Consider the following 26,053-nt stretch of genomic DNA (forward strand, 5'->3'; position numbering starts at 1 on the left):
CTTTCCCCCCTCCCAAGATGGTAGAGGCAGTCTTCTAGCTGAACCCTACGACTTATGTTTTTTAATTAAGAAAGAGTAGAAATATATTTTGTTTTATTTATCTCAGAAGTTATATTTTGGTATAAAGCTATATTTATTAAAAACATTAGCTTTCATTGCCCACTCTTACATAGGTAGATATCTCCTGAGACAATGATGTGACATGGGTGGGGTGGAGGGAAAGAAGAAAAGTTTGCAGTCTAGCTTTGGACAAACCAACCTAAGAAAAGCCTTGAAACAGTTATAAATTGATTTGGTTCCAGAACAGGACTGTGTGCCATTAAGGATAAAGAGAAAATGGACTAGCAAGACCCTATTTGAAAAACAGAAAGGCTGTGCTGAAGATTGCATGCATTTCTGTTATTTTTCCTGTGAGGGAAAAGTAATTCTTTAGTAGGAAGAAGAAGAAAAAATGTTATTTGAATTAAATGTTTTACTCTTTACTGTATATTTTGTTTAAGGCAGTTTTAATGGTTAGCAAATCCTGTGAAACTATGACTAATCAAATTATGATTGTGATTTGTGGAGATGCTATTTATGTCAGATTAAGGAATACAATTAGTATTCTTTGAAGATGGAAATCTTTCAAACATTCATCCTATCAAGTGTAATTTTACAGGTGATTATTTTAACCAATTTTTGATTTTTAAGCCATTGGGAAAAAAATCTTGACACTTTTCTTGAAATTACAGGAATTGACGATTTTGCTTTTCATAAGAAGCCTTATTTTGTGTTTTCCACAAAGATTTGTTCATTTTGTTACTGAAACAATACTTTTGCTACATAATAAAATTATTTTTTTATATGCCAAATTGTAATTGTGAACATTTGGTGAACTTGAATTTTCATTCAGTGGATTTATGTCAGAGTTGTACAGTCTGAAACCTTAATCCTGCAAGTGGTTTGAGGGCAATGTATTAAATACTTCTGGAGTGTGATTATGCTAATTATATTTGATTTTCATTAAATGTAAATCAGATTTTGTTTTTGTCTGGGTTCCACCCAATAAATTTTGGAATAAGGCTCCCAGCAAACCAATCACAAGCCAAGTGAATATTTTTTCACTGAGATAAGGCTGAGCATCCTTGATGTATTTTGAAAACTATCCTAACCAGGGGTGAAATCCAGCAGGTTCTGACAGGTTCTGGAGAACCGGCAAATATCACCTCTGGCTGGCCCCAGAGTGGGATGGGAATGGAGATTTTGCAGTATCCTTCCCCTGCCACGCCCACCAAGCCACGCCCACCAAGCCACACCATGCCCACCAAGCCACGCCCACAGAACCGGTAGTAAAAAAAAAATGAATTCCACCACTGAATCTAACTGCAGCTTTTAATGACTGTATTCACTTTTGTCAATAACAGACATTACTGTTCAGGTATGTTGGCCTGTGACCCAGACAGATTTGGGCACCTGAGGCTGTGGGCAAATACCATTTTTACCAGTAGTCAATGAATGGTTTGACTTGGTTAATCTTAAATTGGAACAAGCAGACAGTGAATGCAAAAAAATGAAAAATATATAAAATAAACTTTAATAATTAAAACTGGGGGTGGGACACTTTTTACACTGCCGTGCTAAACATTTCTCCATCCATTCATGAGTTGGCAGAAAACTATAGCAACATGGATTCATTGCTTGTGTTGCCAGTTCTATCCGGCCTGTATTGTTTTTATTCTGACACAGTCCTGGCTCCTGCCTGCTCCCTAAATATGTTCCATGCCCAAGGGACTTGTAATTCAAGAACCAGTTTCCCTTCAGTCAGGAAGAACATGGTCTGTATTGAATCTCACTGTTTAGTGACCTGTCAGGGAATTTAATATGTGTGGCAACTGCTAACCACAACAAGAGAACAACAGCAAAATAATATGTTCTCAGATGCCATCATATGTTTTACTTATTCCAGCCAACTGTTTTGCCTTCTTGGGTGTGAATTAATTCATTTTTATGCATTTATTCACATTGTCTTTAAGCATTTATGCAGTTTTATTTATACAGTTCTTTGTAGCTTACCCTATTCAACAAAGGATACAAATTGATTTACAGTCAAACAAAATAGTCAAACAAAATACTTCATCAGATCCCAACCCTTCTCACTTCTTGCAGAGTAGGGATACTCAGAAGACCTGTCTTCAGAGATTGGATGGAGTAAGTAAAAAGTTGAATGGAAAAAATGTTCCCATTGAAACCCTAGTGCCCATCCATTCAGGGCTTTAAAAGTGATTAGTCTAAAGTAGGACGTAAAGTGAGATTTGGATATAAGAGTGAAATGATACGGGGTTGGATTGGATGACCTCTGAAGATCCCTTCACCTAGATATTGTAAGAGACATTTTCTGAGTTCAAACTGTCAAACCTCAGAGTTAGCTAGCTTTCTCACTTCTCTGTCTAAGCGCAGAAGCTAAAACCACATGAAACTAGTATTTCCTACATGTCTCAGACACAAGATATAATCAGCTTTTCTGCTCAGCAATAAGGGGCCTAGCCAATAGGAATGATCTAACATATTTCCGTATTTTGCTGCTTTTGAAGACTATAAGAATGCGTTGTCTTAATCAGAACGTGGTTCAGATGTTAGATGGTTATCTTTTCTGTCTGAACCTTTGGCCAAAATAAAGCTTCTCTTGATCTCGAAGTCCGAGTCCTTTGATTTTCTGCAACAAATCTGTTTTATGATAATGCTTCTGTCATAAAATGCTTCGTAACATTTGCCAAATTTCAATTCTAAGCAAGTAATGAGTCCCAGATTTTGGACACAATCTGTAAATTAGCCCATTCGAGGTATCTTGGTTCAAAATGTTTTGCTCTAAAGGTACATTGTTTTGCCCAATGAAAGATGACAAGAATCAGAGTATTAATAGTATATAGTTTATCAGCATCTTGAATTAGTCTCAGAATCAGAATCTGCCAATGCAGGATCTTCAGTATGTAATACTGCTGAATCTGTTCATTCTAGTTAACAGACAACCTTGCATTTTGGGTCTATTTAAGTTCCAAGTCATCTTCAAGGGGAGTGCTCATGTAAAGTACATTACTCTCAGTTTTGCAAAGTAATCCAGACAAGAAGCCTGCCCAGATAAACTACCGGTAATTCTACTCTATTCTAAAGTTATATTAACAAAATCTTTCAAGCCTGTAAGTACATTTCTCCCCTATCATCTTTCTACCCAGGGACTAGGGAGGGTCCCTTTTGAAGCATTTGTCAAGCCCAGATTCCTGCTACAGGTTAATCTGCCTCTTATCTGAGGTTCCTGTGGCTCTGGCTCTTTTGTCTATCTCCCAAGATCATCCCCACATATTACAATTACAGTGGTATGTACAGGAAGTGACAAGGACAGGAATTTCTGTTGTCAGCACATCTCAGGTCAAAAAGTCTGCAATTATCACATCAACTGGAGCTGGCAAAGGCCTCTTGGCCACAGCTTCCACCTGCTGTTTTTGGAAGGGCTTAAGTGGAAGTGGGATCCCATCCAGAGACAAAAGTTGGAACCAGGATCAGGTCAGACAGATTACTGACAGAATAGGTGTACAATATCTTGTATTTAATAGGATTTAATGTGAGTTTGTTTCAACCAATCCAGTTTATTTCAGTTCAAGGAACTGGGCCAGGTCTTTCACAGTGTCCCAAATCCAGCCCTGTGGTGAAAATATATACCTGGCTATTATAAGTATAAGAACATCTAACTGGAGTAACAAGATCAGCTAGAAATGTCTCACATTCTAACTCTTGCAGGTAATCCAGATGGGTACTATGGTGGATAGCACTGAAAGCCACAAAGAGGTCTAATAATTAAGGGGCTTCTTAAGGCATTTAATTAGGCACCTTAAACCATTTAATAGTAAACAGTTATCTAAAATCACAAAGGAAAATACCATATTAAATACTAGCCTCAAAAAGCACTCCAATCATGAGATAATAGTTGAGAGTGACAGTTATGGTGACAGTGAGGAGCGAAATAATTTCCAGTGGAAAGTTTACTTACTGAGACCGCCAATAATGTTGCACTTGCCTTCCAGGAACAGAACAGTGTCAGGATCCTTCACTGGCCTTATATCATTACATCATTTTGTCTCAGAAGGCCCAAACATGCAGCCACGTCCAATAACCAGGAAAGTTCTGAACAAGTTTCTTCAGAGTCAATATCATCCTGTTTTGTTTGAAATAGGAATTCAGAATCCCCTAATTCGCTCCACACCTAGACCCAGATGGAATTTTCATGGCCAGAATTTGCCAAAAGCCTTGACAGTATCATACAATGGATCCCACCAACAAATCAACATTACCATAGATTCATGAAGGCTGTGCTTGCTTCAGCTAAAAGATACCTCCCTCAAGGATTCAGAAAAGATTATATTCCTGGATGGAACAAGGAAACTGGGAGCTGCCAGACAACCTGCTCGACAAACCAGGGAGCCTGGTTTAGCTCAACAGACAGAAGCACTGTAATTTAACACCAGCTGTCTGCAATTAAAGTAAGATTGAATCCCGCCAGGCTCAAGGTTGACTCAGCCTTCCATCCTTTCTAAGGTAGGTAAATTGAGGACCCAGTTTGTGGGGGCAATAAGCTGACTTTGTATAAATATACAAAAGTATGAAGCCTATTGCTTAACGCACTGTAAGCTGCCCTGAGTCTCCGGAGAAGGGCGGCATATAAATCAAATTAAAAAAAAAAAAAAAAAACTCCCAGCATAACTGCCGACCAAGTAGCTCCTGAGTTTTCTCCCTCTCTAAAGCCCCAAGGGTGAAAGGGCACTCAACTACAATCAAGAAAGTGCTCTCAACCTTTGGACGGTCAACTTCATCACACTCTGAATTCACCCACCCTTTCTCTGTGGACAAAATTGACGCAGCCATCTGCGTCTGAAGTCCGGCAAAATACCAGGTTTTGATGGCATCCGCCCTGAATTTCTAATTCATTCTGGGAGACTAACAAGGGATTGAATTGGCAAATTCTTTTCAAACATACTTTCTAGAGGACACCTCCCACTGGAATTCAAAAAAGCCAAAGTAATATCGCTTCTGAAACCTGGCAAACTACAAGACAGAGTAGAAAGCTATGGGCATTGCCCTTCTGAGTTCTTGTTACAAATTTCTGGAGAAACCTATCATAAACAGAATTGGACCCAAAATAGATACATTTCTGCCCATGGAACAAGCTGGCTTTCCTCATAATCGCAGTTGTGTTAATCAGGTGCTGAGCCTAACAGGACATATCAAGGCTGGTTTCCAGGGAGGCTTAAAAACCACAGCTGTGTTCATCGATCTTACTGCAGCATATGATACCATGTGGAAGAAGGGTCTGCTTTACAAAGTGAGTCACATCATCCCCTGTAAAATCCTCTATTGCCTAATAAACAACATGCTGAGCGATAGATCCTTGCAGATCATTATGGGGGATAACGTTAGCAAGTTAAGAAGACTCAACAATGGCCTTCCACAAGATTCTGTACTGTAGTGTTCAATCGTTATATCTGAGATATGTCAGCTACAAGGGGACATAAATTTGGATATGCAGATGACCTGGCCCTAGCATCACAAGATAAAAACTTGGAAGTATTGGACTGCCTCCTCTCTGAGGACCTGAACTCCCTGGGAAATTTTTTTGCTGACTGGAGACTCATACCCAGTGTCAGCAAAATGGTGACCACCTATTTCCATCTCAACAACAAACTCACCAATGCCACCCTGATGGCCTACCTGAATAACAACCTATTCCCTTATGATCCTCACCCCAAATACCTCAGAGTAACTTTGGATCGGACTCTCTCCTATAAGAAACACCTAGAGAACATGTCTGCTAAAATCAATACCAGGAACAACTTACTCCAGAAACTAAGAGAATCAAGATGGAGAGCCTCAGCCTCTACTCTCAGAATATCAGGACTAGGGTTGGTCTACTCCACAGCTGAATACTGCGCCCCTGTTTGGCTTAATAGCTGCCACACTAGCAAGATCGACGCTAGACTAAATGATACAATGAGGATCATAAGCAGTTGCATAAAATATATTCCTACTTGCTGGCTCCCCGTCTTGAGCCACATTGCACCACCAGCTCTACAAAGGCAGGAAGCCTTAGTGATGGAGTACAACAAAATTATGAGAAACCCACTTCTTCCTGTGCACGCTGATCTTTCTCATTTATCAATTGGTAGGCTTAAATCTAGGAAGCCCTCTTTGGCACTTGCTCAACAGCTGTCTAACAACTTTGACATCAACACACAGTGGAAAACCTAGGTTTATTTTTGGCTGGTTCGCATCTTAATCAAAAAATAAACCTAGGAGGAAGTGGAGGAGATAATACTGGAGAATAGTTAAGCCAAACTGTGAACCAGTTAAACAAATAGAGATAGAAGTGGTGGAAAACACTGCTGGGAAATAGCTATTTAAATTATGAACCAGTTAAATATTAGACTTAATAGTATTTGAGAATAAGCCTGAAGTAAACAAAATAAAGTATTTGGGGAGTAACAAATTTTAGATGGAAATGTTGATTGATTTTGAAACGACTTTAAGAGAGGAGGAAAATATTCTTTGTCAAGGTCATGGATACTAGCTGCCATTTAAGAGAGGTACAATATAGATTCGATGTAATGGGTCTTAGAAATGAGGAATATATATGAAATATTGATTGTTAAAATGTCAAAGATTTGGAATGGTGTCTATTTGGAAATAATTGTTTAGAATTTTGGGTGATATAGTAGAATGATAAATATTTAGAATAAGTTTTTTTTTCTTTTTTTCTTTTTTCTTTTTTAAGATGTAAAAGGATAAAATCTGGAACAAAATTGGTTGAGGGAATGTGAGTAATTGTATCTATTTTATACCAGATCAAATCCTTGCTCTAAAAAGATGTATTTTATGTTTTATGTTTAAAAAAATAAAAAAAAATCTCCCCCCAAAAAAACACACAGTAGAAAACCAAATGGGCTGCTGAATGCCCAGATACAGGCAGTTACATAGATGACCCTACACAAACAGTGCTAGGTTTTGACCTTCCTTGCCAGCATTGGTCAACTCTGAACAGGATCCATACCCAACACGGTGTCTGCCAGGACTCATTGTTTAAGTGGGGTCTTGTCTCTACCCCTTAGTGTTACTGTGGTGCTCTTCAACAAAATATCCATTACATTGTGTCTGAATATCCATCAAGAGCTTACACCAGCCCAATGTCTGATTTTTTCAACATAGACAGCCCTGTCCTTGAATGACTGGGTGGACTGGACATTAAAATTTGAATCGCTATAAGTCCATGTTTTTGCCATACGCTAAATAAATAAATAAACAAACTGGCATTACAGTGCAGAAGAAGAAAAGATGTTAAGCAGAGTTACTCATGATGCAATTTCAATCTAAATCTGATAATGGAGATTGCATTTAGCTGCAGTTAATTGGAATGGATGCTTAAATTTAGGGCATAAAAGCTAATTTGGGGCAGGAATAATGTCGACAGAATTTTCATTCATTCATTCATCCATCCATCCACCCATCCATCCATCCATCCATCCATTCATTCATTCAATTTCTATAACCACCCAACTCAATAAATGATTCTGGGTAGCTTACAATTAAAAAAATACATTACAATTAAAATACTAAAAACAATTTTAAAACAATAAAAACATTCAAAATAAATATACTTTGGTTGCTGCCTATCTTATGTTTCTAGATTCTAGGATGACTATCCTTTGAGTAGAAAGCATTGATTGCTAGCTTTTCAGTCTTGTAAAGTTTACAGATCCATTCTCAGCAACCAAAAATGCCATTGATCCAAAATGAAGTGACAATCAACACTGTAATTACAAATATGACCAGTGGAGGGCAACTGACAATTAGTATTTATTTTTTAATACAGAAAATGGTACAATTCACTGTTACAATCTACTACTTGATTTAGTATAAAGATCCCTGCATTCATCAAAAAAATTCATCTCATTTTTATTTATTTTGAGTTGGATTATCATATATTGATCTAGGAAATGAAAAAGAACAAAATTCAGTTTTGCTGAAATAATATACCACAGTTTTTAAAGCTATATAATGGTAACAGGGCATATAATAAATACATTTTATTTTGGATTACCAATAGTCCAATTATTTAAAGGTAATGCATTTAACTATTATTCTGAATAGTCCAGGAAGGAGAATTTGTAGCATATGAAATTATCCAAAATGTAGTACTAGTTAAAAGCAGTGGTAAAATCTAAAATTTGTTACTACCGGTTCTGTGGGCGTGGCTTGGTGGTGGGGGTAATGTGACTGGGTAGGCATGGCCAATTTTTTTTTTAACTTTTAAAACCATTTTTTCTACAACCTCTTCGGTGAAGAAGTTGTAAAAAAATGCTTTCAAAAGGCTCTGACGATCCCAGGTGAGTTGCCTGATCGTCAGAGGGTTTTTTAAAAACCCTCTGATGATCAGGCAACTCACCTGGGATCGTCAGAGCCATTTAAAAGAAAAAACCTTTTTTCTTTTAAATGGCTCTGACGATCCAAGCTGAGTTGCCTGATCGGCAAAGGGTTTTTAAAAAACCCTCTGATGATCAGGCAACTCACCTGGGATCGTCAGAGCCATTTAAAAGAAAAAACCTTTTTTCTTTTAAATGGCTCTGACGATCCAAGCTGAGTTGCCTGATCGGCAAAGGGTTTTTAAAAAACCCTCTGACGATCAGGCAACTCACCTGGGATCGTCAGAGCCATTTAAAAGAAAAAAAAGCCTCTGATGATTGCGCGGCTCAGCTGCGCATGGGGGGGGCAGGGATTTTCGCTACCGGTTCTCCGAAACACCCGCCTTCATTGCTACTGGATTGGGCGATCCGGTCTGAACCGGCAGAATTTCACCCCTGGTTAAAAGGTATGCATAATGGTATAATTTAGGATTCAGAAACTGAAATCCCCATCTGTAAGTGACAATTGTATCTTTTTTAAATATATTTTTGGAACTGAAGAATCCTATAGAAATCTATGAAACAGTGTACTTACTAGGATCATGCCTGGGAAAGAAAGCTAAATTCTTCCTCCTACTGCATTGTACTAGAAATTGCCTTATAACTATGACCTAGCTTTAATACTTCCTGGTTGCTCTGTATTTTTACAAATGTTATAAAAACAATAACAATTTCTCATAGTAGTAATTGGATAATATTTACTCTATACACAGGGCAACCCAAGAAAACCTATTGAGGCCACCAATGAAGGGATCACAGGATTACCTTGCAAACAGTTAAATCACTTTATAATAAATCACTTTTATGACCAGATCAGTTACATTTGCCGCCACCTGGTCTCGGAGGTGGTAAATTATACAGCATAGGCAAAGTGGGGTAAATGACTGTATGTGCTTGATGATTTCATCACTGAAATACAGTGACCAACATAGTTAGATCAGATACCATGTTATATTTGTATGATGACAATTTCCTCTCATAAAATCTTTTAGGCCACATTGCAAGTTGTTACAGATGCTATTGCAAGCTAATGATTGGGAGATTGGCCAATGAGTTGGCTGCTTTATTACACATAGTGATTTCGTTGACTCTGCCCAAGTGGTCCTTTGAAGCTTACACAAATTATTAATAGTAGGATATGTTTATTATTTATGCTTTCCATGACCATAGCCAAAGTTGCATTGTTCCATTGACATTTGAACAGTTAGAATTTCTAGTAAGTCAGTATTCTATTAGAACTATCTATTGAAAGTCACTTAGTTTCAGTTAAGAAACTGAGCCAACTCAGTTTCAGCACATCTCTCTTAAGGTCTGTTGTTTTGCTTTGTAGTATAAGTCAGGTTTACCCAATAAGAAGAGTACTAACAATCCTGGTATTCTGACTAGATTGGAAACTATTCATGACAAATATTTCAAATAGTAATTTTTATTAAATTCATTTTTGTGAGTGCAAAATATTCTCTCTTCAAATATTGTTGAATATTGTTTGTTTTTGCTGATGCCTCTCTCCCACTTACTATGAACTTCCTTGTCAAACCCCAAACTGCAGGAACACCTTTTGAATTAAGTGGGGATAGCATTGAGTAGGAGAAATAGGGATTTGCTGTTGTAAAAGTAGATTGTTTTCCATTACTGCAGAAGTACATTCAGATATGAGGCTCCTCATTTTAAGCACTGCCTGGAGTAAGCACTGCCGTTAGAAATGTCCATGAATGTTGGAAGTCATGGGAGGATTCAGTTTATCTCAGAGAAAATGACTCTTTGAATAAAATGCTTGAAACCAGCTAGCACAGCTTTCAAGTGTCAGAGAGTCCAACAGAATTTCAAACTGGGCATTCTCAAATTTTAAACTGGGCATTTCAATCTGCACTGAATCTGTTTTTCATTTCAGAATTATAGTAAGAAGATTCCACAAAAAAACCCAATCTATCTCGATGTCAAAGTCTGTTTCAACTTATCAGAAATAGATATTAATGTGCTCCATGTATTAGTCTTCTGCAATTTAATTGTATCTTTAAACTTAGCTTACTTGGTGCAGAATGTATACTATAATTTTATCTTATTTATCTTATTTGTATAAACAAAATACAGCCTTTGCTGCAAAACACAGCTGTTAAGAGTTTAATCTTAATATACATGCAATTTATATATATTTAAAATTTGTAGCAGTGAGCTTGTTTATGTTGAATATAATACTTTGTATGGTATGTAAAAAGATTCAGTTAATTAGACATATTTCAAACAATTTGTTCAAATTTCACACAAGTTTCTTGTGAACAGAATGTCATTGATTCCTTCCCTTTTTGCAAACGTTGGTACTCTCCAACTGCTGTCTATCATTTCGGTTCTCTTTCCATAAATGATGATATTGATTGAAAAAGGAGGCTGTTGGATTACTGATCAAGTCATTTTAGTTCATAGGGTACCAACATATGGAAGTTGTCCTCCTGGCTGGGACAAGGAATGACCCAGACAGCAATGTCATATGAACATGGCTATTGTCCCTTACTTTCTGGTTTTCTCCTATTCCTTTTAAATAGGAATACAGTGGTGGATTAAGTCTTTAGATTGCTTGCACATGGTTGTACACTGATTGTGGTTTATTTACACATGAGAAACAGATCTGGTCCCCAAGGCACTCTTGAAAATAAGTGTACTTTTCTAATATCTGAATCGGTTCTATTTTTAATTCTTGAAGGATGAATAGAACATGTCATGCACACATAGTTTAAATATCATAACTCATACCATGCATGAAATTCATGTGTTTCCCTTCACTCCTTGACACCAATAATTATTAATTGTAGCAAGAATTGATGGATGGAATGTTTTGAGACAGGTGATGCTCAAAATCTGTAACAGAAATATAAGTAACTTGGGGATTTCTCTGTTGCCAATACGTTTAGAATGGAGAAGAAGTTACCAGAAATAATATGTATGCATTATTTTACATGACATTATTTTACACTGGACTTGGTAGTTTAAGTCTGCTTTTACTGTGTCAGTTTGGAAACCAAAACTATTTTTTTCCTTCCGTAGGAATTACAACAAGTATTTCCTGTCAGTATAGAAAATAACTTCTGTGGAATAAATTGGGTCCTAATTTAAAAGGACAGTCTTTAGTCATTCTCTGACTAAAGAATGAGGGATAAAACTGGCATTTCCTGGTTCTGAACACAAATATTTCACTCAAGTCCTTAGAGCAAATGCTACAAATCTCTGGAGGCTATTTTTCCAATTATTCTGTTTTTATTTTTCGAGAGCCAGGAGTCATAGCAAGCTGCAGAAGGTAAGTTTAATGATGGGCTAGGACATAATGATATACTTTACTGTTCAGTGACCTCAAAAGCCTTTCCGTTTTCATTGTGTTTACTATAGGGTCAGCATGTTCCTCAGCGTCCTCTCTGTTGCTGATATTATCTTCAGCAATGCTTGGCCGACTATCGACTCGAATGCTGCCACTTCTGGCTGTTAATATTATCAAGAAAAAAGACATGGAAGTATGTGAATATAAATGTATTTATATTCTTAATAAATCTTTAAGCAAGTATTGAGTTAGAGAAAATAATATCTGTTTCCTATTATAAAAAGCAGATACACCTATAGAGTCCAGAATTGAGGGAGTCATGTGGCTCATCTGATCCAACTTCTTGTTCCGAACTAAAATTTAGTTTCTCATGACAGATATTTATTTATTTAATTTTTTATTTAATTTTATTTTAGAAAATTTATATTGCCCCTACTCGCGCCTGGTGACTCAAGGCAGCTTACATGGATATAAAAACACCATATAAAAGAAATAAAAAGAAAAACAGTAAAATAATAAATTAATAAAATAATAAGCCCCCACTCCCCCACCCTGGCAAGGACACACAGTCATACAAGCCATTTAATGGGCTCTATCCTAGTATGGGTTCCCCAGATCCGTTGGCAGAACCACATCTTCAACACTTTCCAAAAGAGTGTTAGAATGGAGGCCTGTCTAATCTCTGGAGGAATGATGTTCCAGAGAGAGGGAGCCACCACAGAGAAGGCCCTTCTTCTGGCTCCCACCAGATGTATCTCCCTAGGGCAGTGATGGTGAAATTTCTGGCAAGCATGCGCGTGTGACAATCAGCTGGCTGGCGTGCATGATTATGCAGGAAAATGGAAGACTAGCTCTTCCAGTTTCCTGCACAGCCACAAGCATGAAGGCCAGCTGATCATCGTGCACACATATGCACCAGAAACCCAGAAAAGGAACGGGCGATGCCACACATGCCAGGCAACATGGCTCCGCATGCAACTTCGGGCACATGTGCCATAGTTTTGCCATCATGGCTCTAGGGGATGGGACCTACAACATTCCTTGTCTTTTCTTGAACACAACCAGTGGAGCTCACCATCTCTCTGATTCCACGGCCAGGTTACCTTTAACTGCTTTTGTTCACCTCCTTATTGTAGCATCTACAACAGGGGCTAGCTCTTAGCTGACCTTGATTGATCTAAGAAACTTAGAATAGTTGGGTCTGGTTAGTGCCGAGATAGAAAATCCCAATGTTGCTGTGAGAAAAAGCAATGATAAACCATTTCTGTACTTTACTATAATAGCATTGCTGTGCTAATTAAACTGATGATAATCATAGATCTGTTTTAATGTAATAAAATAAAGAATTTAATTAGTTTAAAGAACCCAGGGATAGACCAAGATGTCCCAGATATTCTGGAATAGCACTCCCACAGTTCTTTGCCATTGGCTACGATGATGGGGAACAAATCAAAGTTATCTAGAGAATATCAGGTTCGTAATACTGTAACCAGTAATTATTTTAATTAGCCATTTGGTTAAAATACCCATTTTTCTCTTATGCTTATATTTTTACATTTACTTGTTGTCTCTTACATCCTTCTGCAATCTGGAGCCTTCTAGAGGTTATAGGGATTCAACTCCCAGAATTTACAGTTAACACAGTAGAGGTTGACCAAGGGGGCTGAGAATTCTAGGTGTCCAGAAGGCTTTCCAAATATATTTCTTGTTTTGTTAAATTAAAATAATCTTCCTTGTTGTTTTAGTTTGAGGTGCATCCTTACTATAATCTCACAGTAAAAATCCTGAGAGCCAGAAACATCCATGGCCTAGATTTATGTAAGTAATTTATTTATTTAAATTGATTCAATGGATTCTGTTGTTCAAGATAAACGTTAATTATTCTTCACAGCACACCAATTCATTATCTATCATCAAGTTGGTATCAACTTTGTCATAATCTAAAGCAGGGGTGTCAAACTCGATTTCATTGAGGGCCGCATCAGGGTTGTGTTTAACCTTGGGGGGCCGGGGCGGTCGTAGCCAGGGTGGTGTGGCCAGCTCAATGTCACTCCTGTCAGGGGGAACTTGTAGTGGCCTGAGTGCTCTGCCAGCAAAAACGGGCTCCCGAGCTCCGTTTCCAGCTAGCATGGCCTCCTGCAACCCTCTGCTAGTGAAAACAGAGCTCAGGAAGGACAGAGGGTTGCAAGAGGCTGTGGCAGCCAAAAACAGAGCTTGGAGCTTATTTTCGCTGGCAGAAGCACTGTGGGCCGGTCCTTCGCTGTTTCCAGAGCGGCCAGATCTAAGTACCCCATGGGCTGGATCCAGCCCCTGGACCTTGAGTTTGGCACCCCTGATCTAAAGTATTATACTTGAGACTGGTCATTTGTGCCTCAAGTGAGAATTTGGAATTCATTTGTGTGATGATCCATTTACTTTAGCATCTCAACAGTATTAAGACATAGTGGTTCTCTTTTTTTTAGAGATCATGATCTTTAATAATTTATTCTTCCCATGACCTGCTCCTGTACACACCTCTGATGAGAAGGGTCTCAGTCTAGCAAACCCAGTTAGTATTGGAAAACATTTATGTGCAATTTTTAAGAAATGCATTTTTGCAGATCCAACACAGAAGTATAAAGAATAGTTGCTGTATTCTTGGAGAAAATAATGGCCCATTAGACATTTGTACAAGCATATGGTACGCTTCTAAACAAAAGTCTCTAGATATTAAAACAGGCACTTAATCAATTATGTGGAAAGGAGAAAGGCTGATGGGAAGTGGTGAAAAGAAGTGGAATAAATACATGTGGAAATTCCTATTTAGACTGTTTAATACCTCCCCTGCCTAGAAATTATTACATAAACTAATTGGCATGAAAATTTAAATGCTTATTTTAACAGCAGAATCACTTATATTCAAAAGGTGGTAGGAAGTTTCTCTGTTATGTTAACAGTACTTGCTCAGAAATAAATATTGCAGTATTGGTTGTACTGTCTGTTCAGGTTTAGGATTTTAGCCTTGGTCTCGCTTTATACCTGCTTAGCTGAAAGAGATTACAAAATGCTATTGATATATGAAGAAAAATAACTTTTCTAGGCTTTCCCTACCCTGGCATTTTTTTTTAACGATTATAGTGTCTAAATCAGATTGTTATGTGGCCTTAAAACTTCCTACGGCATCGCCATTGATAAAAAGAACTCCAGTTGTCTATAACAGCAGTGATCCTGAATGGAACGAAACTTTCCAATACCGAATCCATAGTGCTGTAAAGGTGAGTTTGTTCATTATCATTCCCATTATTGATATCAGCAAAGCTTTGTCACACAAGGTCTACTCAGCTATATTATATGACAAAATGTGACAGGACTCATTTTTTCAAACTATGCTACAAAACCATGATGAACCAGGTAACCAGCTGAGATTTTCACTTCTACATAAGGGTAGAACCTGAGGGTAGAACAAGAAGCAATTATTATTTTATTTAATTATATACCGCCCTTCTCCAACAGGACTCAGGGCAGCAAACAGTCAAGATAAAACATAACATATAAAATTTAAAAGCAGTTTAAAAGACATTAAATAATTTTGGTCCTTAATTTAAAACAACCCAGTTAAAACCAATTACAAATTAAAACCGAAAGGATGGAATCAAGCCAGCCCGGCTAGGTGAAATAGATGTGTTTTCAGGGCCCGAAGAAAAGTCCGGAGGTCTGGTATTGTGTGTATCTCTGGGGGTAGGTCATTCCAGAGGGCAGGTGCCGCCACAGAGAAGGCTCTCCCCCTGGGGGTCGCCAGCCGACATTGTCTGGCCGACGGCACCCTGAGGAGGCCCTCTCTGTGCGAGCGAACTGGCCAGTGGGAGGCTATTGGCGGCAGAAGGCGGTCTCATAGATACCCTGGCCCTAAGACATGGAGTGCTTTAAGATGGTCACCAACACCTTGAAGCGCACTTAAGCTAATCAAGGAGAGAAGCAATTTAGAACTAAGGAGAAATTTCCTGACAGTTAGAACAATTAATAAGTTGAACAACTTGCCTGCAGAAGTTGTGAATGCCTCAACACTGGAAATTTTTAAGAAGATGTTGGATAACCATTTGACTGAAGTGGTGTAGGGTTTCCTGCCTGGGGGTTGGACTAGAAGACCTCCAAGGTCCCTTCCAACTCTGTTATTCTATTCTATTCTGTTCTGTTCTGTTCTGTTCTGTTCTGTTCTTGAAAAATTGGACAATATTTGGATTAGAACTAATTCACAAACACCTTTGCTTTAATGAACGATTTGTTCACCAGTGTTTAGGGAAATGATAATGTTCTCTACCCAGTCCATCAAATTTGACCTTGATTGCTAATCCAGCTGGATATATCTATAACTCAGACTATCAGTTATATGCACTAGTAGTTGGTCACCATAAGGTAATCGTGCTCTAATAAGAGTGAAAGTTTGGATAAATTATTAATCCAAGGTGTACTTAAGATCACTGTTTCTTCACTTGGGGAAGAATTTTGGTGTATTTAGGTCCATGTGTAGGTAAAAGGTAAGACAAATGAGCTGATGAACCACCAGCTCTGTCTATCAGTGTCAAAAATGATTGACTGCTGAGTTGAAAGAGTTCAATATAAATGAAACAGCTATGTATAAATGTTAGCAGCCAGCTTACAGCATATGATTTATATCCTGATATTATTTGTACAAATAGCTGATCTGTAAATAGAATGAACTACATTTTCAATTAGCCTATCCCTTGTTAAGAAATTGAACTGTAGACTCTGGAATGAGCTCCCTTCCCCCTTTTTAACAATGCAATAGCAATAGTACTTAGACTTATATACCTCTTCATAGTGCTTTACAGCTACCTCTAAGTGGTTTACAGAGTCAGCATATTGCCCCCAACAATCTGGGTCCTCATTTGACCAATCTTGGAAGAATGGAAGGCTGAATCAATCTTGATCTGGTGAGAATCGAACTCCTGGCAGTTGGCAAAATTAGCCTGCAATATTGCATTCTAACCACTGCACCACCATGTCTCATTAAACATTAGTAAATAAGAAAACATTTGTTATTTGTTAAAATAGGTTCTCATTTGCACTTTGCAGAATATTCTGGAGTTATCATTCTACAACAGAGGCATTTTGCTGAGCAGTCTGAACAGTTATGATACTTCCGTTGCTTTTGACCTAGGTAATATTGCTCCAGGACAGAATCTGATACATACATTTGTGTTAAATTCTGAGGTGAGACTCTCTTTGTAACATGGCATATGTTGGAGATGTGCAAGAATGATTCAATATTAAATAGCTCTATATAATTCTAATGTTGCACAATTATTGATCTAAGAGAAATTAGTATCTAATAATGAGTATATGATCAGTTCATTGCCATTAGGAGGGTATCTGGGTTTTCTATCATGTAGAAACCTTTATGTGTGGAAGTCAGAGATTCTGAACGTTTCATTCTCTATGAATGAAACCTTGAGAAATATTTGAGATATTAAATATTTTCTCCGTAGGCATCTGTCTATGGAGAAAATCTTTCTTCTCAAATATGAGACCTGGAAATATTTGCAGGCTGATATACTGGCTAAAAGCTTAAGATAATAAAATAAAATATAACATATGCACACACATTGATCTTTGAGGCAGAGATAACTCTTAGAAAAAGGATAAGACTAATTTCAAGCTTGTTAAGGATATTGCTGTTGTGTTACCAACCAACAGAGTAAATGCACAAGGAAACGTTGCTGAGAGCAATGAATAAGAGATATGCAAACTGGTTTATCAAAAGTTTACTTTATAGTGAAAAAACAGTCTCATAGTCTTTAAACAAATTCCAAGTCTTTGCCAGATAAATCAGTCCAGTAGTTACAGATATCTTCTTACCAAACAAACATTAGTTGGTTAGAATAACAAACTCACTCTGGTTCACAAACCACGATGGTAGCAGATCCATCCAACGATGATTAGCAGATAGCAACTCCTCTCAATGGTAGCTTATCATAGTCTGGTAGCATATCACATCAGCTTCATACACAATGGCAGCATATCATAGCAGCAACTGAACACGTTACAATACCTTGCTTAAATACTCTCACAACCAGTGATTACCTAATTACAGCATGACTCAGCATTACAATGAATCAGCAGGAAAACTTTAAAGTCACATAATACATTTTCAGATTAAAGTTACAGAACACATATATTGCCTGGACAACTAGTTAGGCTCAAACCATATCCTAACAAAGCTTTAGCTTTCTAACTGTAATATAGCCACAGTTGTAATATGATTTGACATCAGGTGAAAGGTTGATTGACTTTGTGCATCAAGTTGACAAGTGATCACATAGGCAGATTTTCTTTAGGATGTTTTGTCCCCAGTCTCACCCTTTAGGTATACTCATTGTTGCTGTAACTGAGTACATCCACTTTTCTGCTGGTTCTCATCTCTTTCTTTCCAAATTTCCCAGCATTATGACTTCTTCACAGAGTTTGATTTTCATATAATGTGTCCAAACTTCAATAATTTGAATGTGGTCATTTGTACCTTGAGTGAGAATTCTGGATTGACTTGTATGATACATTTAAAAGCATCCATATTTTTTCGATTCTGTTACTTGAAAGTCCATAGAATGTAATTAAGACAATACTGGTCTTTGGAACTAGAGACACCTTCATTGTTACCCTATCAAAGTGCTTGATAGGTGATCCTATCTTCCTATAAAAGGCAGAAGCTATGTACTACTTCAATATCTTCATTGTCAATTCTGAGGCTGCTTGCTGCCCCTGTTATGACTTTGGTCTCCTTTATATTTATATTCCTATATCATATATATTCCTATATCAAGGAGCATAGGAAAAAATGGAGCTAAGATCAAAATCTTACCTCCATTTTTTCCTATGCTCTTGATTTTCATTGCTAGAGTTTGCAGATCATTTGCATTTTCAGTCATCAGAATAGAGTCATAGTGCAGAGTGCTGATGCTTCTTCCTCCAGTTTTAAAACCATGTTCATCTTCTCCCAATTCAGTTTTCCTCAAGATATGTGTATTCAGCATGTAGTTTAAATAAATTAAGGAAGGGTATATACTGTTTTGTCTCACTCTTTTGCCAACCTGTAGCCAATTTGTTTCTCTGTTCCATCTGGGCTGTGACTTCCTGACTTGTGCATAAATTTTGCAACATGTCCCCTTCTGGAATTCCCATTTTCCTAAGCACATTCCTTACTTGGCTTGGTAGACACAACCGAAAGCTTTTCTATAATCAATAAAGCCCTCGCTGTTTTTTGGGGGGTATTTTTTGGCTTTCTCAGTTACCTGACTTTCATTAGCATTAATGTGTCTCATTCCTCAAACTTTTCTAAAAGCAGCTTGAACATGTGACATTTTCCTTTTCATGTAAAGCTTTATTCTGCATTGGATGATCCTAGGCATTATTTTGCTGGTTATAAAATTAAGGATATTTTGAGATAGTTTGTTATTCTGTCTGTTTTCTTTGATATAGGTTAGTAATGACTGGAATAATGACTGGAGTTTTGTTCTAACTTGATCCTAAACTACTAGAGTCTGGCAACCAGATAATATTTTCTAAAGTATCTTAAATATTGATATTTCTATGATACAAACGTTCCATATACTCCTTCCATATTTCTTTGATCTTCTTGGAATCAGTTACTATCTGTCCATTGATGTCCTTAGTTTGAGGTTAGAACCTCTTTCTGAATGATAGGTTAAATAAAGGAATGTAGTAATGCTACATTTTTCAGATTCCCAGGATCTATGCTTTTATAGATTACAACATGGTAATCCATGTTATACCTAGATTACTATAATTACACCTCATTCGAAGTAGTTGAACTCTTATTTGTGAACCAGACACATTTAATTTAATCATCTAGTATATAATTTAGTAATATAATCAGCTTCAACCTGGTGTTCTCAAGAAGTGTTGATCATATTATTCACTCACTGCCATATCTGGGAAAGTGCTTGATATTTCCAACAGAAGATTATTTGATTTTTGGTTTTTTGTTTTTGCTTTTAAATAAGCTAAATAATATGAATCAATCACGAGATGTTAATTAAGTAGTGTAGTATATGACAACACAAGAAATTAAGTTGTAAACAGCTACATTGGTAGAATAAATACATATTTATGTGCTTTAGTTAACACTGATATAGACAGAATTATAGTAAAAATTCATTAAGGAAGCAGAGATATGCGTAAACATTTGTGTAGCTGTGAATATCTTGGGGCTGACTTGACACTGTTTTAACTTATCTTTTGTCTCACCCTTCAAGGAGAAAAGAGCAGAACTGGATGTTGAATTTTCATTGGAAAAATGGTGAGGTGTTTCTTTTCCTCCATCATGATGTAATAACATGCAGACATATTCTTTAATCCATGTTTCGTTTAAACTTAAATTATTATTGGAGATTGCAATTATTTGTCAGCTCTTCGGGGTAGGCCAGATCGAGAAATAGACATTACAGTCATTCCATGAATGGTCTTTTATTTTTCTAAGGTTTATTAACAGAATCTTGAAAACCTCTCTAAAACCTTTCTAATGTAATGCCCTTCTGAGGGCAACATGCCTGGTACACTTGTGTCTTTGGTGTCAGGTGAGGAATTCCATTTATTCTGGATATTTCTATATTTTTGGATTAATTTTCTACTAGAATTGCAATTTTTAGAGTTTATGTTTCTAGTGAATGTTATTATTTTCATTGTACTGTTATTTTGATTTATATAATCAAAGAAAATTAAGCAAATATTTTTATTTCCACAGCAAGCATCCTCCCTGTAGGGTCATTACTAATGGAGTTCTTGTGGTGAGTAAAGGGAATAATAATGGTTATTGAGATTCTTAATAGATAAATGACTTGTATATATAAGTCATAATCCTATATTTTAACCCTAAAAAGAAAAGAATAAATACATTTGCATAGTAATTTCTCCCCAATTGGATTTTTTTTTGTTTTGTTTTATGTAGGCACAACCTTGTCTGTGTATTAAAGGAACTATCAATAAAAGTAAGATGGCTCCATGGATAATAAGGGGTAGGTCCTTTGTAACCACAATTCTTGGAAAAAAGGCAATAGCAGTTTCCTTGTCTTATAAACCAAATGCTAATATGATTGAAATAAATATAATTAATCAAGTACACATTTTCCACACATTCTAATTCCTGAAGGCTGGTATATGGTATAGATACAGTGATTTCCCCCCCACTTTTTAAAGTTTTTTATTTTTTAGACAAACAAACATTTAATACATCAATTATCTCTTCCCTGCGACATCTTGGTGTTATCTTCCATAATTCTTTCTTCTTCTGTATAGTTATTATTTCTTCGATCTTGATCCTTATCCAATCCATATTATAAATTTGTCACTAATATAATATTCTACTCATCACATATTTATACATACTTATACACTTGATCATTTATATCTCTTCTCCAACCAATAATAGAAATAATTCCAAATTTTAAAATACTCTGAGTCTTCTCTATCCTTAATCATCAAAGTTAATCTATTCATTTCAGCACAGTCTAAAATTTTTTTTATTACTTCTTCTTCCAAAGGTATTTTCTCCGCTTTCCAATTTTGTGCATAAACAAACCTTGCAGCTGTTATTACATGTATTATCAAATAAGCATTTTCCTTACTCGTTTTTTCTGGTAGAATACCCAATAGAAACAGCTCTGGTTGAAATTCAATACGTTGATGTATCATTTCCTCCAACCATGTCTTAATTTTACTCCAATAGTTTTTGGCTTCCAAACATGTCCACCACATATGATAATATGATCCTGGAAGTTGATGACACTTCCAACATTTGGCTGATTTATCTTTAAACATTTTTGCTAATTTCTCAGGTGGCATGTGCCATTTATAAAACATTTTATATTGATTTTCCTTATATGCAGTGGACATCATTAATTTATAGTTCCTTTCCCATAGTTGTTGCCATTTTTCCAAATCAATTGAATATCCAAAATTTCTCCCCCAAGCTATCATTGTTTCTTTTATTTGCTCCTCCTCTAATTCAATACTAAGTAAAAAATTATAAAACTTTTTTATTAAATTATCATCTGTTCCTGTGAGTATCCCATCCAATTCAGTCTTTTCCATATAAAAAGCATATAATTTAGCGTCTTTCTCATATCTTGTTTGAATCTGCATATAATATACCAGTCTGTCTCAATCCCCTGTGCGTCTAATTCCCTTTTTTTCTCTCAATTCCCCCTTATCTGTTAGCAAATCCTTATATCTAACAATATTTCCAAATTTAAAAACATTTGGGTGTATTAATGCTTCCATAGTCGATAACCATGTTGGTATTTTCATGTAATATTTATCTTTTACTTTCTCCCATACCAATAACAATGCATTTCTTACATAATGTGTATGAAAATATATGTGTATCTTATTTCTACTATACCACAAAAAAGCATGCCATCCCAGTTGTAAATCATAACCTTCCAGTGTTAACAACCTTGTATTTCTTAGCTCCACCCATTCCTTTAATCAAGTCAATGTTGCTGCCTGATAATATAATTCCCAATTTGGTAAACCAAATCCACCTCTCAATCTCGTATCTTGCAGCATTCTTTATTCTTGCTTTTTTCCCTTGCCATATAAATTTCCTTATTGTCTTATTTAGATATTGAAAGTAAGTTTTTTCAACTTTTATCGGCACAGTCTGGAATAGAAATAATAGTTTTAGTAGTATATTCATCTTTATCAATGTGATCTGACCCATTAGTAATAATTGAAGATTCTTCCATTTTTCCAAATCTCTTTCAATCTGCTGCTTTAATTTATAATAGTTATCTTCTTTTATTGTAACACATCTTGAAGTTAGATATACTCCAAGATATTTAACTTTTTTTACTACATGTATGTCCAAATTTTCTTCTATCTTTTTTTTTTTCTGTTATATTTTTAACCAAGATTTTTGTTTTGTCTTTGTTTATTTTCAAGCCGGAGACCTTCCCATAGTCTTCTATTTGTTCTAGTAATTTAGGACCTGTTGTTTGTGGATCTTCTATAATGAATATCAAATCAACTGCAAAGGCCTGCAATTTATACTCTTCTTTTTTAACTTTTATCCCTTTTATCTCTTCATCTCGTCTGATATTTCTATTTAAAACTTCTAAGGTCAAGATGAACAACAATGGCGAAAATGGACATCCTTGTCTAGTACCTTTCATTATGCTGATCTTTTCTGTCATATCCCCATTTAACATTATCTTAGCAAATTGTCTGTTATATATTGTTTTTACAATATTTATGAATCTCTCCCCAAAATCCATTCTCTGTAGTTGTTTTATCATAAACTGCCAACTCACATTGTCAAAGGCTTTTTGGGCGTCCAAAAACATCAATGCCATCTGTTTTTCTGGATGATTCTCATAATAATCCAAAGTGTTTAAAATTATCCTCATATTATCTTTATTTGTCGTTTTGGTAGAAATCCGTTTTGATCTGTATGTATGTATTCATTTAGTGGCTTTTTCAGTCTGTGTGCCTTTATTGACATAAAAATCCTATAGTCCACATTTAACAATGAAATTGGTCTATGGGTTTTTTTATCAGTTGTGAATTCTTATCTTCTTTAGGTATAAGTGTTACATATGCCTCTTTCCATGAATCTGGCATTTTTGCTTTCATTAATAAGTCATTAAATACATCCAGCACTACATTACTAATTGCCTCTTGTAATGTGTTATATATCTCCACTGGTAAACCATCTGGTCCTGGTGCTTTTCCACTTTTTTGTCTTTTTATTGCTTCTGTTACTTCCATGTTGTGGCCCATATATGGCTTGTGTGGCTGGTGGCTGATTCGGACAGCGAGGAGGCTGATGTAGTGCTGCGCCAGCAGCCTGTGCAGCTGGCACTCGAGTCGGACAATAAGGCTGGAGAAGATGTGGTGCCAGAGGCTGGGATTCAGCCACGGCCTTCAGAACCTCCAGAAGCTCCCTTAAGTGAAGACGAAGAGGAGGAACCTCTTCTTGATGCATGGGCGTGCAGAGCTGCCAAAAGGCAGGAGTGGCTCCTCAGGAGGAGGTTTCCTCAAGAGTAAGGCTTGGGGCTAATTGGCCACTCCCTTAGCCTGTTTAAGGAGGAACACCGACTGAAGCAATTTGCAGGGAACAACTTGTTCACTCTCCTTCGTGCCTTGATCTTTGTTCTTTGCAAATTACTTCTGGGCTTTCTGCCAATCATAGTAAGATTAAGATTATTTATTCTTTGGATTTTTGTAGGCTGTTAAGAAAGTTAATTAACAGCCTTTGTTTGGAAAAAAACCTTATTTAATTTAGTAAACTAAGGTTTGTACAGACTCTGTGTGTGCTGCGTTCTTTGTAGCTGGGGCAGAACATTCCATCATTGTCATTCTTTCTTGTAACATTCCTTTATATTGTTCTGATATTTTAGTCAAATCTGATTTTTCCAAGTAATTTAATATTTCTTCCTCCGGAATCTTATCTTGAGGATACAGTTGCTCATAGTATTTTTGGATTAATTTCTTTTTATCTTCAATGCTATATTGTAAATTCCCTTCTCGATCTTGTAAGCATTTTATAGTTTTTTTCTCCCTCTCTTTTCTTAACTTGTATGCTAGCCATCTTCCTGGTTTGTTTGCATTTTCAAAAAAATCTGTTTAGTTGCTCTCAATTTATTCGCTAATGCTTCTTGTTCATTCAAATTTATTTCATGTTTTTTCAAATCCATCAATTTTTTAATTTTTTAATTTAAAGTGTCTTTCTGAATTCTTTTTCCAATTTCTTATAGTCCTCTTCTAATCTTGCTTGTTTCTGTTGCTTCTTTTTGTTCTTTTTTCACAAGTACATTATTGCTAGGCCTCTGATATATGCTTTCATTATATCCCATAAATTTTGAAGTGATGTATCCTCTTTCTTATTTATTTTAAAAAATACTTCCAATTCTTTTTTTGCATATTCCTGAAACTCTTTTTTGTTTAAGATTGTTGCGTTCAAAGTTCACCTTGTCTTTTTCTTTTGCCCTTTCCATATTATTGTCATCGGGCTGTGATCAGCCCAAATATTTGAACCAATATTTATTTCTTGCACAGCGTCTGTAAGTCCCATTGACATCCATATCATATCTATCCTCGACCATGATAGATGTCTATTTGAATAGAAAGTATATTGTCTCTCTTTCAAGTGTTTTTGTCTCCAGATATCTTGAATGCTTAATTCTTCTATCATTGTAAAAAACAATTTTGGAAGTGTACTTCTAGGCTTTTTATTTACCTTCATTGTTTTATAGTCCAAGCCAGCACCTACTACCACATTGAGATCTCCCATTATACATATATTTTCATAGTCCAATTCTATGATTTTCTTGTGTAGTGTCCAATAAAATTCTTCTTTTTTTTCATTCAATGCATATAGTGCTTTCAAAAGTATTTGTTTAAAGTTCATTTTTATTTCCACAATCAGAATCCTGCCTTCCTCGTTTTCAAAAATTAATTTGGGTTCTATTTTTCCTTTACTATACAATACCACACCTCTTTTACTTTGATGTGTCAATGATATAAATAAGAGTCCTAATTTAGGATATTGTAATAATTGTAAGTGTTGTTTTCTAATATGTACTTCTTGTAAACATATAATGTCCATTTTCATATTTAATTTAGTCAATGTTCTATTTCTTTTAATCGCTGCATTGAGTCCATTTACATTTAAGGAAATTGCTTTAATTTCTTTTTCCTTGTTTACTTATTACTAGTTTTTAATTTCATCGCTCTTGTCTCTCTTTGTTCCATTGGGTCTTTGGCTCAGCTCCTTCTCTTAATGCTTTTTCCTCTTTTGCTTTTTCCTCTTTATCTTTCTCCTCCTCTCTCTCCTTTGCCCCTCCTACTGCTCCAAAGTCTTCCTCCAGAGATCCACAAAATTGCTGGGAAAATAATTTTGCTTTTTCAAGCGAGTCTAATCTATATAGTTTTTCTTGCCATGTCACCATAATTCCTTCAGGTATTAGCCATCACTCCTTTGTACATTAAGAATTTTGTTAGAAATTGATACTCTCTCCTCAGATCTCTGACTCTTCTAGTATTTGTCTTAGAAGCACAAGTTCTTTGTCCTTGTATTTCAAAGCTGTGATTCTTGCCACTTGTAGTATCTCTGTTTTCTTTACCCTTTTTGTAAATCTTACATGCACTTCCCTTGGGAGTTTATTCCTTGTTGCAATACAGTTATATTGCACTGGAATTATTGCATAAAGTTTTATCTGTAGAAAGTCAACTATTAAGCTGTGTCATTGCT

At 36.2% G+C, this 26,053-nt stretch overlaps 1 protein-coding gene across 1 annotated transcript in view; it reads left to right on the forward strand.

Annotated features, from left to right (window-relative positions):
• The first annotated feature begins 5,517 nt into the window (after positions 1-5,517).
• Positions 5,518-26,053, forward strand: part of LOC139311341 (cytosolic phospholipase A2 zeta-like) — a 39,158-nt gene continuing 18,622 nt past the window's right edge. Inside the window, exons 1-8 of the mRNA XM_070935754.1 lie at positions 5,518-6,187; positions 11,859-11,980; positions 13,533-13,605; positions 14,905-15,041; positions 16,861-16,998; positions 20,058-20,101; positions 20,546-20,588; positions 20,750-20,816. Of these exons, the coding sequence (XP_070791855.1) occupies positions 5,518-6,187; positions 11,859-11,980; positions 13,533-13,605; positions 14,905-15,041; positions 16,861-16,998; positions 20,058-20,101; positions 20,546-20,588; positions 20,750-20,816 (1,294 nt within the window). The remainder of the gene's footprint in view (positions 6,188-11,858; positions 11,981-13,532; positions 13,606-14,904; positions 15,042-16,860; positions 16,999-20,057; positions 20,102-20,545; positions 20,589-20,749; positions 20,817-26,053) is intronic.

This window comes from Pituophis catenifer, unplaced genomic scaffold (assembly GCF_029215685.1).
Source record: "Pituophis catenifer annectens isolate HBS135680 unplaced genomic scaffold, rPitCat1.0.hap2 SCAF_1, whole genome shotgun sequence".
In the NCBI taxonomy this organism is placed as follows: domain Eukaryota; kingdom Metazoa; phylum Chordata; class Lepidosauria; order Squamata; family Colubridae; genus Pituophis; species Pituophis catenifer.